General features: G+C 40.8%; 1 protein-coding gene across 8 annotated transcripts in view; it reads right to left on the bottom strand.

Moving 5' to 3' along the window:
* Ralgapb (Ral GTPase activating protein non-catalytic beta subunit) overlaps positions 1 to 13806 on the bottom strand; it is a 93495-nt gene that overhangs the window by 13681 nt on the left and 66008 nt on the right. For all 8 annotated transcript variants that reach the window (XM_026787307.1, XM_005363006.3, XM_013352161.2 and 5 more), the window contains 4 exons: positions 13246 to 13404; positions 9092 to 9257; positions 7358 to 7480; positions 930 to 1066 (listed from right to left, as the gene is read on the bottom strand). In XM_026787307.1, the coding sequence (XP_026643108.1) occupies positions 930 to 1066; positions 7358 to 7480; positions 9092 to 9257; positions 13246 to 13404 (585 nt within the window). The remainder of the gene's footprint in view (positions 1 to 929; positions 1067 to 7357; positions 7481 to 9091; positions 9258 to 13245; positions 13405 to 13806) is intronic.

Consider the following 13806-nt stretch of genomic DNA (forward strand, 5'->3'; position numbering starts at 1 on the left):
ACACACACACACACACAGAGAGAGAGAGAGAGAGAGAGAGAGAGAGAGAGAGAGGAGAGAGAGAAACACCCTTGAAGTAAATGTAACAACAGCAATAAAACAGAACAAATAAAGTGTATTTCAATAAAAGCCTATGTGAATTTGGTCTCTCTTTCCTTCATGAAAGCTTACCATGCTATAAGCATTCCTCTTCCTGCGATGATACAAGGTGATGCAATGCCCACATGAGCCACAGTAAAACACTGTGACAAAATGCATTGTTAACTTTACATAAGCATTGCAGTATAACATTCCATGACACCAAACCAAAACTAAAGTGACAGATAGGGCAGAGGTGGGGAAGTATAAAGATGCTGAACAAAGGATGATTAGCATCCTAGGTTGGAAAAAACAGGATTTTGTAAGATTTCACCAAGTTATTTGGAATACTACATTATTTTAAACTTACAAATTGCTTATTTCTGCAATTTTCCTTTAAATATTTTTAGACTATAGTTGAGCATGGGTCATAAAATGGCTGAAAGCAAAGCAACAGACAAAGGAGAACTGCAGTCCTTAGAGTCTGCAAATGCTACGGCTTTGCAGTCAGTTCTTAGCTGGATCATGTGAGGACAAAAGCTACACACAGCTCCTGCTGTAATGCTTAGTGGATACCGAAAGCCTCAGCTTAAACAGGAGTGAGCGAGAGAACTGATCATTGAAGCAGAATGTCAAAAACAAGAAAAATGCTGTCTTAGGGCCAACCAATTATTATAGATTAGAAAAATGAAAAATTCAAGAATTCATTTTAAAATACTTCAGTTAATGAATCAGTAGTCTTGCTATACTATACCTACTACATTACAAAAAATGAGAAATTTTTCAGACTTGGTTCTATAATTACTGCCACTTCACCACAAAATTTTGGGTGAATCAATAAAACAACTTACCCTCTGTGAGGAATTAAGATTGTCTGTGTGATTGGGGACCAGCTCAAGTGTCAGGGGTGGCTGTTTCAGAATTCCAGGCATAAGATCCATATTTGAGTCACTATCTTGGTCTGAGATATTACTCTCCAAAGAATCAGCTGCAAGACAAGAAAAAAAATTATATTTGCTACTTCTCTGGAGCAGAAGTTTAATTATGTTAAGTAGTCTAACTACCCTGAGTAACTGAAGACCAAGCACTGCTTCCACAGCAAGTCTTGGCAGACATTCTATGAAGGAGCAGGTGACCTTAGAATAGGGTGTGCTAGTCAAAGAAGCCTTTGCAGCACACTCTGCTTTGCACTTTACTTACAATACTTGAAAAAAGGTAAAACTTGGGACTGAAGAGACAGCTCAGCAGTTAAAAGCAATGGCTACCCTTGCAAAAGAATGGGGTTTGGTTCCCATCACCTACAAGGTTCTGACAACCATCCGTAACTCCAGTTCCAAGGGATCCCTGGTCTCTTCTAGCTGTCATGAGCACAAAAGACAAGCATGTAGTGCACATAATACACGCAACTAAAACATTCATACACATAAAAGAAACATTTTAATCTTTAATAACCACATAAAGCCCATTCTTGGATGAATCTGGTTTGTGCACTATAGTTTGTCATCTCTTGCTGTCTACAGGATGACTAAGACGAGAAAATTATGAAATCAAAGCTGTTATTCTCTTAATTATTTATATATCAATCAAAAGTACCATCCTAAGTAGACACTGAGACACCTGAAAGCTACTAAGAACCTAGTCTGAATTTAAAGTACAATATGGTGGGAGATTAAAAACAAAACAAATCTGGTGGTAGTAAAAAAACAAAAGAAATGAACAAAACCCCCAGGAAAATAGAGATATTCTATTTTATGCAAACAGATGTTTTGCCTGCATATATGTATATGTGCTACATGTATGCTTGGTGTCCAAGGAAGTCAGAAGAGGGCATTGGATTCCCTGGAACTGGAGTTACAGATGGTTGTAGGCTACCACACAGGTACAGGAAATCAAACCCAGATCATCTGAAAGAGCAACAAACACTCCAAATCAGAGCCTTCTTTCTTGTCCCGGAATATGAATATCACCAGAAGCTGAGTAACAGCACAGAAATGGCAAGTGGTATTAGGCATATATCATGATTGTAGGCTAAGAACCAATTGTAGGAAGCCACAGTGTGAGTGAAGAAGGCTCTAGGTCTGGGAAGACTTGCTGGTGCAGGCTGTTCAACCAAAATAACCAGACAGGTACTTAACTCATAAGACAGCTAGGCCTCAACTGCTGGAATAAGATGGAAGGCAGATAAATACTATGATTCTGATCCTGGAAGGCCCACTCTACTAGGGACAAAAATGATAGAATATGAAACAGATGGGAGCCTACAGTGAGAAATCAAGGTCAAGTACAAAGGTAGGGAAGCTACTAAGCTAGACATAGCAAAAGTACTTTGGAAATGAGACTAGCAAGTGAGATGGATCATAGTTCACACTCCAAATGGTCTCAATGGAGAAGGTGACATTTTCTACTTACTGTCTAGCTGGACAAGAAGAAATGTGCTTAATTTGCAAAAAACCAATATTTTTTTTCAAATTTATTTTAAATTTATGTATCTGTGTATATACCCATGAAAGCCAAAAAAGCTGCAGCATCTAGAACTGTAGTTACATGAGTGCTGGGAACTGAACTCGGGTCTTTGGGAAGAGCAAGTGCTCTTAAAGGCTGAGCCCTCTCTCCAGGCCCACACTGTAGTGATAGTTTGTGTTTTAACAAATAAACTTGCCTGAAGATCAGATTGCAGAGCTGAACTACTAGAGATCAGGCCATTATGGTTCACACCTTTAATTCCAGTACTTGGGGGTCCCATGCTTTTAATCCCAGCACAAGGGAGTAGAGACAGGAAGGAATATGGCTGGGCAGAGAGAGGAATATAAGGTGGAGGAGACAGGAGCTCAGATGCAGTCTGATGTTTGGTAGAGATGGATATTGTCTGAGGCAACAGTCTGAAGCAGTCAATCAGAGGACGCAGTCTGAGGACAGGATCGCCCTTTTGGACTGAGAATTTGGGAGAGGTAAAAACAGTCTCTCTAACAGCTGGCTGCACTGGTCTCTGATCTATCAGCTTTCACCCTCTAGTATCTGACTCTGGGTCTTATTATTTTCTTTTTCTTTTGGTTTTTCGAGACAGGGTTTCTCTGTAGCTTTTGGAGCCTGTCCTGGAACTAGCTCTTGTAGACCAGGCTGACCTCGAACTCACAGAGATCCGCCTGTCTCTGCCTCCTGAGTGCACTACCACTGCCCGGCTCTGGGTTTTATTATTAAGTTACATTTAATTTATAATTAAGTTCTAATTATTAAGAACAATTAGAATTCATGCTACACCACACAATATTTTAAGCAAAATAAACCTGTGAGTTTAGATTGAGAAAGAGTAATCATACTTAATCCATAAGAACAGTATGCCATCTTTTCTAGGCTGCTCATGGTTTTTTCCTTAATGTCCAAAGATCAGCATGATGTCATCATGATAAATTTACATAGGGTTCCAAATAAAAGCTCTCACATGGGAATCAAGAGCAAGGTAGGCTTCACTCATAATTTGCGAAAGGAGTGACCAAAGCAGAAAGCAAAGTCTGTACATACACACTGGTTAAGTTAGATGAAAGACAAAACTAAGGTTGACATGGGATTGTACTTAAAGAATATCTGATACCTATCATTAGATGAATGCATAAAGAAAAATGAAATTATGTCGCATATAGAAAATTAGATGGAATTGGAGATCATGGAGTTCAGTGAAATGACTCTGAAAAACAAACGTCTCATTTTCTCCTATGACAAAATGACATCTAGACAAACATAAAATCTCTGACATAAAGAAGGGAGAGGAACCCAATGAGGAACAGAAGGAGGGAGAAGATGAGCAAGGAAGTCAGGACCAAGAGGGGTGCAACCACCCACGGAGACAGTGGGGCTGATCTATTGGGAGCTCACCAATGCCAGCTGGATTGTGACTGGAAAAGCAGGGGATAAACCCGGACTCTCTGAATATGGCGGACAATGAGGGCTGCTGAGAAGCCAAGGACAATGGCACTGGGTTTTGATCCTACTTCTTGTTCTGGCTTTGTGGGGGCCTAGCCAGTTTGGATGTTCACCTTCCTAGACCAGGATGGAGGGGGGAGGACTTCGGACTTTCCACAGGGCAGGGAACCCTGACTGCTCTTCAGACTCGAGAGGGAGGGGGAGAGGAGGGGGGGCAGGTTAGGAGGGGGGGAGGTTGGGAGGGGGGAGAGTGGGAGGAGTGGGAGGCTGGGAGGAGGCGGAAAATTTTTTTTTCTTTCTTAATAAAAAAAAATTAAAAAAAAAAAGGCAAAAAAAAAAAAAAGAAGGGAGAGGAATAGGCTCATGCGAGAAGGGAACAAGAGTGTAATGGAGTGGAGGAGATAGAGCATGTTTTTTCTTATGCTGAATTTCAACTTAACTATGCATATATGGGGAATATGGTAGGGAAATATACACATACAGCACAACATATATTCATGAAAATATCATAGCAATTAAGTTATCCTAATTAATTATGCCCTACTATGTTTTCAATATGAAATGGCCTTCACAGTCTCATGCATGGAACACATCTTTAGCTGGTGGCACTATTCTGGGAGACTGTGAAACCTTTATGGGATGAGGCCTGGCTGAAGAGACTAGGTCATTGGGAGAGGGACTTTGAAGTACCTAATGTCTGGGTTCTGACCCTGCTATCTGCTTCCTGGTCTGCTATGCTGAGGAGTCTTTGCTATATGCTCCCATGTCCATAGAGTAAGTGAGCCATTGTGTCATGCCATTATCATTATGTAGATGAGAACCTCTGAATCATCAACTAAAAGTAAAGCCTTCCCCCTCATTCCTGTAGGATATCTCTGTCACCAACACTGTCTAGGTTAGCTTTCCTGTCAACACGTCTGGGAAGAGAACTTCAAAGGATCAATTGCCTTGATTAGACTGGCCTATGGGCATATCTTTAGGGTATTTTTTTTAATTGCTAATTGCTACAGGAGGGTTCAACCCTCTGTGGATGTGGCACCTCTCCAAATGTGGCACTAAGCCATGTAACAAAAGTAGCTGAGCCTGGGACAGAGCCAGTACGCTGCATCACTACGTGGTTTCTGCTTTAAGCACTGATTCCAGGTTCCTGCTTGAGCTCCTGCCCTGACTTTCCTTGATGATGGACTCTAACCTTTAAGATGTAATAAACCTTTCCCTCCCCATCTTGGTTTTGGTGTCATGTTATAGCAATGGAAAGCAAACTAGGTCAAACAAAACTATCACAGAAAACTGGTAGCAAAGAAGTAGAGCAGCTTCTATGACCAAACTTGACCATGTGGTTCCTAGGCCTTAAGAACTGATAATGCAGAGGGAAATATTAGGAGATGCAGGCTAAATAAGCTCTAGAATGCTCTAAGCAGAGCTTAATGGTCAGTTCTGGTAGGATCGGAAATGCCAACAGAGATTAAGACAGTAAAGACTGTTCACTGAGATTCAGAATAAGGATTCTACTAGGGACTGATTAAAGGCCATTCATGTTACATTTTAGCAAAAAGCAACAAAACAAAACCTGTCTACATTCTATCCATGTCTTGAAAAACTCAATAATAATGAACTAATTTATTGGCAGACACAACTGAAGACAGCACAACATCCAGTGGCATCAGGCTGCTTCTAGCTAGATTACATGGGAACTGAGAGCAAAAGTGGGGGCAAGATTTGGACATGGTACAATTTAGCCAGGAAAGGAGCATATGACAACTCATAGACAAAGTGAGGAGAATAGCACCACTAAAAAGAAGCTGTGCACTCTGTGTGGGAACAACAGGAGAAAGGTACTGTGAGGACACTCCAGGAAGGAGTTAGACCCTACCCAGTGTGGGCTCCAGTATATGAAACTGAAAGCTCATCTGGAACATGTTTTGTTTGAAAAGAGTACTGCTGGATGTCTAGCTGGAAAAGGGCCAGCTAAAGAATTTTTTCTCCACCCCAAGCACCTGGTCTTCCAGAGAGCACTGTAGCCACAGCCCAAGAGGGCCTGACTGCTGCTCAAGTTGGCAGCTAAATTTAACATCATTCACATGGTGCTGGTTTTCAAGCACAAAGAATGCAAGAGTTGCTGGGCTGTGGTGGCACACACCTTTAATCCCAGTGCTCAGGAGGGAGAAGCAGGCAGATCTTTGTGAGTTCGAGGCCAGCCTAGGCTATAGAGCAAGTTCCAGGACAGGCTCCAAAGCTTCAGAGAGATACTGTCTCAAAAAATTTGTGGAGTCATGGAGGCTTTGTCAAGTCTTTGAGATGTGCCTGTGAGGCCAGGCAGTGTATCATGGGGTAAGAAACCCTGCAAAAAGTTCTAAAGCAGGCTGTGACCAAAGTTACAACGGAGATTACAGGATGTCAGGCACAAGGGAAGTTTTGTCAAGAAAAGCTACAGGTGGGTAGTCAGACTAAGAGGGACTTGACAATGTTCTACAACTGCCAAGGACATAGGGGCAGGGATGGTCAAGTCTTATGAGTTCATATAACAATGTTCTCAAACTGCCAGACACATAGTTACATGATTTAGTATTTAGACTTCTGGGATTTGGTCCTGCTTCAGCCTCATCTTTCTTGGCTATTTTCTTACTCCCTAGTTTTGGAAAAGGAATGTTTTACTCTATGTCACTCTATATCAGACATATGTAACTTTTTATTTAACAAGGGCTGGCAGCTGAGCGCTACCAAGGGTCTGAGAAGAAACTTGGAATTTTCAAATGGTGTGGAAAATGTTAGTACTGTGGCAACTCTTAAGAGCTGGACTGAAACATTGTGCATCAAGCTAGAGACAGAGTAGCAAAGTAGAATCTGAAATATTGCTTGTAGGTTCCTATTTTAAGTCCTTTCCTTTCCAGTTATTGGTGCTATTTTGGGAGACTGTAGAACCTTTAGGAAGTGGTACTCAGCCAGCAGAAGCAGGTGATTGGGAAGGAGTCTTTGAGGTTATAGCCTGGCTGCTGGTTTTGGCCCTGGTCCCCGCTTCTTAGTATGCCGTAATGTAAGAAGTTGTCCATGCTCCCACTGCCATGGAATAAGCCATTCCACCATGTCTTTTCCATCATGATAGCCTGAATGTTTCAGTCTGGTTCTTACGTTAACTCTGTCAGGTACTGGTCATCGTACCAGAAAAGTAACTAACACACTACTAGAGAATGTTATGAGATGATAGCTCTCATACTTGTATATAATCTAGTTATAATATCCTTGCTTAGAAGCTAAAGAATGCCTTAATTTTGATGACTTCAAAAATCTCCAATGCATAACACCCAAATAGTGAATATACAAACAGATCTCAAAATAGCTCTATGCAAAAACATGTTCTTACTTAAGGACTCCACAGGAGAAGGAACCACGAAAGCTATTTCCGTCAGTGCATCAGCATAATACAGGACCTTCTTCTGCCCATTGAAAATGCTAGCTCCAACATCTTCAGAGGAAGTTACTTCATCTGGGAATAAGGAACAATGTATCAGTACTTAAAGCTGGGCACCTTCACCTCCTGTTCATGAATTCCAGTCACTTTATAAAGCAATGGCAGTTTCAAGGAGAACCAACACACAGGGAGTTTAGAAGTATCTGCTCTATACCAGAATGAGTTCCAACAGTCTGAACTAGTCTAAGTCTCAGTTACATTGAATATATAATAATCAATATGACATAGTGTCAGGACCTTCACAGGAAGATGGCACAGATTTCAGGAAAAGAATATATGAAAACATGCTTGCTTTTCCAATCACAAAACTAAGATTTCACCTAACATATTAGGATACTTAATGCTGGTAAAGATGTGGTAAGCAAGAACTTTAGAGCATAAGTTGACACACTTTTTCTACAAAGGATCAAACAGTGAATATTTGATGCAGGGAATATGTCTCTGCACAACCATCCTCTCACTGTAGGACCAGAGCAGTCATATACAGCTCACAAAGGGGAGTATGGTTAAGTTCCAATAACATTCTACTTACAAAACTAGGCCACAGCTGAAACTCTCGGGAGCACTCTGCATCTACTCTGGTTATTGCCCCAGCAGCTACTCTGCCTGACCCTACTTTGGAGCAGACCCGCAGCTATAGTGTAGGTGGGACTGACTCTAAATACAATTTCTCTACTGAGTCGGGCTTAGGGAGAAAAAAGACTCCAGCTCAGCTATGTTCCTTTCCAGGCTACGGTGGTGTATGCATGTAAAGTCTAATACTGCCTTTCTTTAGCTTCATAGAAGACAAGTAGGGATTAAGAAAAAATCCAGAGAACAGATCTAAAGGAAAATTACAAATAGAACTAGTGCTTTTGTGCTGATAATTACATAAAACACTTAAACAATCTGGAATTTCTTGGTCCCCTGGAAATGATCTTCAAAGTTTAAGCCAGGGTCAATGAGATTGGTTTAGTGGGTAAAAGTCTATCAAATATTCTTTTTTTCCCAGGACAGGGAGGCACAGGCTGACTGACCTCTGTGAATTCTAGGATAGCCTGGTATATACACAGGGAATGTGTCTTTCCCTCTCAAAAAAAAAAAAAAATCTTGTTAGTAGAGAAAACAAAGTCATTTGTTAAGAAACTATTATTTATTAGACACATTTTAGACTTATTAAATATTATAAGAAGTTGTATTTGTTTCTTCACATATAAAAAGAAACACATCAGCACAGTAAATAGTAAGTAGTTAATTAATTTTATGTTAGTTTACCCTACCATTACATCTTTACACACAAAAGAAATATCTATAAAACTAGACAAATTAGGGTAGCAAGATGGCTCTGAAGGTTATGGTTCCTGCCTAACACTGACTTGAGTTCATACCTGCAATTCACACAATAGAAAGAGTGAGCAGACTCCCTTAGGATGTCCTCTGACATCCACAGGTACATGTGTACCCCCCTCCTTACCCAAAACAGATAACTTTAAAAAAAGAAAATATACAAACTAAATGTGACCTTCTGAAGACTAGAACTGAGGAAAGGAGACTTTTCCATGATGTAAACTATTTAAAAGGCTAAAGGATTCATGGGAAAGGGGAGGGAGGAACAAACCAGAGATAGCAGCTATTTACGAGCTTTACCTTGTTCAGACCCTTCACCATCATCGCAACTATTAATTGACCAACTGGTGGACACGTGTCCCGTCCAACCAGGATGCCTGCCCACATCTACTGACCAGCCAAGGGAGAGCAAAAATTCTAGGAAATGTGGCTGAACATTTCTGGAAGACTCCACGTTCTTTAAAATCTGAAATACACAGAAAGCATCAGTTATGAAGGGAATACAAGGGTCTATTGAAATAAACACATGCGAAAACTAATGAGCTTTGACACTTTTGACACATCAAGGCCCAGTTCAGAGTGAATTTGGAAATATATGACCACAGTGAAAATGTGTGTTCTGGAGTTGGTTGGCTGGACTGGCTGGCTCTTGTGTCTGTTTCTCCATAGCAAAATGGGGATTATGAGGGTTATGAAGATTATGAGATGATGTAAGTAAAATCCTAAACTATCCCTATGGCAAAACAATTACTGAGGCAGGCCTATTTATTGAAAGTAGACAAAAGGTACAATGTCCTTGACTTCACAGTTGCCAGTCTGTCAAAAACAGGTGTGTGGTGACAGCCTCAACAAATGAAACAAAACTGTAAGCCTACTGCAAACTCAATGAAGATGAGGTATAACTAACAAATGAATATGAGACTGCCCTTTCCTTAGTCCAAAGAAGAGAAGACAGGAAGTACAGGAAAACAAAGTAACCAGAAGGTTCCCTCTCCTACTGGACACAAAGAGGGGAAACTTTCATTCTCAACAGGTTTTGAGGCTGGCAAAATAACTCAATGTGTAACTGATCTTGTTACTAAGCCTGATGATCTGAGTTTGATCCCAGAAACCCACATTGTGGAAGGAGAAGACAGACTCCCACAAGTTGGTCTTTGACCCTCCACCTACATACCATGGCATGTGGATGGCCACAGGAAAAAAAATTAATTAAATTTAAAAAAATTAAAAGTCATTCTCTCCTGGAGGCAAAACGATAGTGGCAAGCCTGGAGATGTTTTTGACTGTGACAGTATGATGGTTTGTGTTGTCAACTTGACAAAATCTGGTAAAGGAATCTCAAGAATTGTCTAGATTAGGGTGATCTCTGGGCATGCCTATAAGGGTCTTTATTTCTTTATTATTTGTTGGACAAGGTTTTACTGTGTAACCCTGGCTCTCCTGGAACTCACTAAGTAGACAAAGTTGGCCTTGAACTCACTAGAGATCCACCTACTTCTGCCTCCAAGGTGCTGGAATCACCACCACCCAACAAGGTATTTTCTAAATGGGTTAACTGAGGTGGGAAGACCCACCTTGGTGCAGGACATTCCATTCATGGGCACAATTCTGGACTGCTGTAAAGAAGGAAAAATACAAGCCTGCATGCATTCATGGCTGGTTCCTGAGTATGGGTGAGATGTGGCCAGCCCCTTGTAGCTTCCAACTTCCCTAACACAATGGACCTGGACTATGAGCTAAATAAGCCCTTCTTCTTAAGTTGTTTCTGTTAGAGTATTTTATCACAGTAAATGAAAAAGAAACTAAGACACGGTGATAGAACAATGCTGGGATTCAGAGCCGAAGACGCTGCTCACTGGTCTGAAATACTGGGCAGCTGCCACAACAAAGAAACAGCTGGTCTTATGCTCTCAGGTCTAAAGATAGGAAAATAAGGAATTCCTTCCCAAAGTAAAAGTGAAAAAGCAGAGGAGAATATACCAAACCATTTGGAGAATTTTCTAAAAGTAAGACTCCCCTAGCTTGCCCCAGGCCTACAATGTTAGCAAAAACAAGATCCTAAAATTGCCATATTTTTAAGGGCTCCTCTCATATGACTGAAGCAGCTCATCCATAAATTTCTAGTCACTTATACAATGCTAACTGATGGCAATACCCTGCTAACATGCCTGGTAAAGAAAAACGGGGTGGGGTGTGGGGGAGGAGTTACAGTCATTACTTCTCAGTCTATTTGTTTTATTTACCCATAGCTCTCTCTCAAATTCTTTTTTTTAGCATTTATTTACTTAATACTGTGTGAGAGAAAGCCAGAGAACAAAAAAGAGAAAGTGCAAGAGTGTGCAAATTGCCATAGCATGCATGTGGAAGTGTCAAAACACAATTATGGAAATCATTTTCTCCTTCGTGTAGGTCTAGGAATCCACCTGAGCCCACTAGACTTGGTTAGCTCCTCTATCCATGGAGCATCTCACCTGCTCTTCCTTTGGTGTTAGGAAACAGGGTTTCACTATATAACCCCAGCTCTCTTTGAAGCTTTGATCTTACACTGTAGCCTGACTAGGTGTGAAGTCTATAAATAAATAACATGTGAAATTTTAGTCAAGCAATAAGTGATTCAAATACATCTTGCAGCTCACCTGCTAGCAGCCAGAAAATAATCTCCACTGGCTAGGAAGAGAAAGGATTCAGGTATTCTTAAGAAGTCTCCAGAAATCTTTACAGTTTCCTGATCACCCACAGCTCCCAGAAGCCCAAGGAAACTAAATGGATTAGAAAGTGCCTCAGGGCCTGTGTCTTTTATGGTAAGAGAAAAACTGCCCCATACTGTTGGGAAATATTATTTTAAGGTGTGTTGCTTTTGTTTATGCTGCATTTGTTTAACTATATGAAGCTGTGATTCTTTACCTGTCTAAAACACCTTATGGGCTAATAAAGAGCTGAACAGCCAATCACAAGGCAGGAGCAAGGATAGGCGGGGCTGGAAGGCAGAGAATAAATAAAAGGAGAACCAAGGAAGAGGGGAGGAAAGAGAAGAAGGGGAGGAAGACAATAGGAGACAGCCACCCAGAAAGCCATGGAGAAAGAAGTCAAGAAAGGTATACAAAAAAAGAGAAAGGTAAAAATCCTGAGGCAAAAGGTAGATGGAACAATTTAAGAAAAGCTGTCAAGAAACAGGTCAAGCTAAGGCTGGGCATTCATAACTAAGAATAAACCTCTGTGTGTGATTTATTTGGGAGCTGGGTGGTAGGCCCCTCAAAAAGCCAAAAGAGTAAATCATCACACAATACTATACCTTCATGTGAGCATCACCCTAGTCTTACTAATCCAATTTACTGGGGTTCTAACAAACTAACACAAAGTCTCATTACTGGCTGCCACCATTCTCTCTTCTCAAAAGCTCCAAGCATACTACTGGTACCATGATGAATCTCATAAAGATGTATACACTCTTTACCTCTGGAGAATCTATGCTGTGGTCAGTGTATACTCAGAATAGCCTTGTATCAGAACCTTAAAATCAGATTGGGTCTCTCAGGCTCCTGAGGCAGAATTTAACACCTCTATTAACATGCTAAACTATGAGTGCTACTTCTGTGGCTGCCTTCCCTTAGATAAGTCTATGGCCTTCTAGATCTGGTTTACCTGTAACCCTGGAGCCTACCAGAAAGGACAAACTTAATCAGTGTATGCTGAGTCAGAAACATGAATGAAAACTTTCTCAAGAACTCACTAATTAGCAGCTCACTAATGCACAATTTGAGACAGTGCTTCCTATGGAAACATTCTGTTAGGTTGGTAAATTTCTACAGGTGTGGTGTCTTAATTTAATGACAAGTTAATGATCCTGCAATTCCAATCATGGTCACAGCACCCAAACATCTTCCTTTGACCCTCTTCTAGTCACAGCTACCGTCTAGCCCAAGTTTCAATACTTGCTTCCAACAGAAACTTCAGATTCCCTGACATTTTTCTCAGCTCTCCATTCCCACCTACATTATACATCCCTTCACCTTCCTAGTCTTTCCTGTTACCCATATCCAACTGTGTGTCACTTTATCACAGTCTATGCTTTACCTCAGTTGAAATGGCTTAGTGTGAGATTACCTGTAAGGAGAAAGCATGCTCGCTTCTACCTGGCATGAGCCCCAGGGAAGATAGCCTGGAAGAGTTTAAGACTACAGTCCTCTGAAGCTTCAGGCCTAGCTCTGGCTCCCTGTGGCTAACCTTCAGGTGTTTTAGTTTCCTTTGCCTGTATGAATTCCTTAAGAAAAAGGAACCCACACTATGCTTCTTTAGGATGGAAGGGCTCAGGACACCAGGCTTCAGGGTCATGAGCACTCAGTTTCTAAATGAAACAAGTCATAAGCACAGAACACAAAATTCTCATGGTACAAATAGTTGACATAAAGTCCTGTGTGTTTATAACACAAAAGAGGGAAAATTCAGAATCTTACCTCTTGGTTTGTTTTCTGACCTGGTTTCATGTAGAAAATAAAAACTGTGTCAAAAGGACGACATGGCAAGAGATCCAGATACCCAATGTCATCAAAAAACCCAGGTATGGTAGAATCGAGTGCAACAAGGTGAGGAGGTAGACGACTATTTGCGGGTTCCTGTCCAATGAGAGAGGAGCAATTGTTACCACAGCATTACTCCAATCATGATGCAGCATTTACAGTTTGGTGGTGTCATCCATTCTAGTACAGTGTCTCAGTACAGCTTGGCAGCCAGGGTAGCTTCCACCTCACTATGTAGTCTTGGCTGTCCTTGAACTTGTACTCTTTCTAGTTCAGCCTGTCAAGTACTAGGATTACAGATGTTTTTCTCCACAACCATTTTTTCTTATTTTAGTAAAAATTAAATGAAAAATTATAACGTAGCAGAAACAAATACAACCATGATCCTAAAGAAACTGCTTAATGTGTTTATGCTTCAAGTTATTTTTATCTGCTTTAGACAACTGAGGTTACAGTTTTATAATTTATAATTTGAGAGCTTATTTTCTCTAGAATATA

This window comes from Microtus ochrogaster, linkage group LG8 (genome assembly GCF_000317375.1).
Source record: "Microtus ochrogaster isolate Prairie Vole_2 linkage group LG8, MicOch1.0, whole genome shotgun sequence".
NCBI classification, from domain to species: Eukaryota; Metazoa; Chordata; class Mammalia; order Rodentia; family Cricetidae; genus Microtus; species Microtus ochrogaster.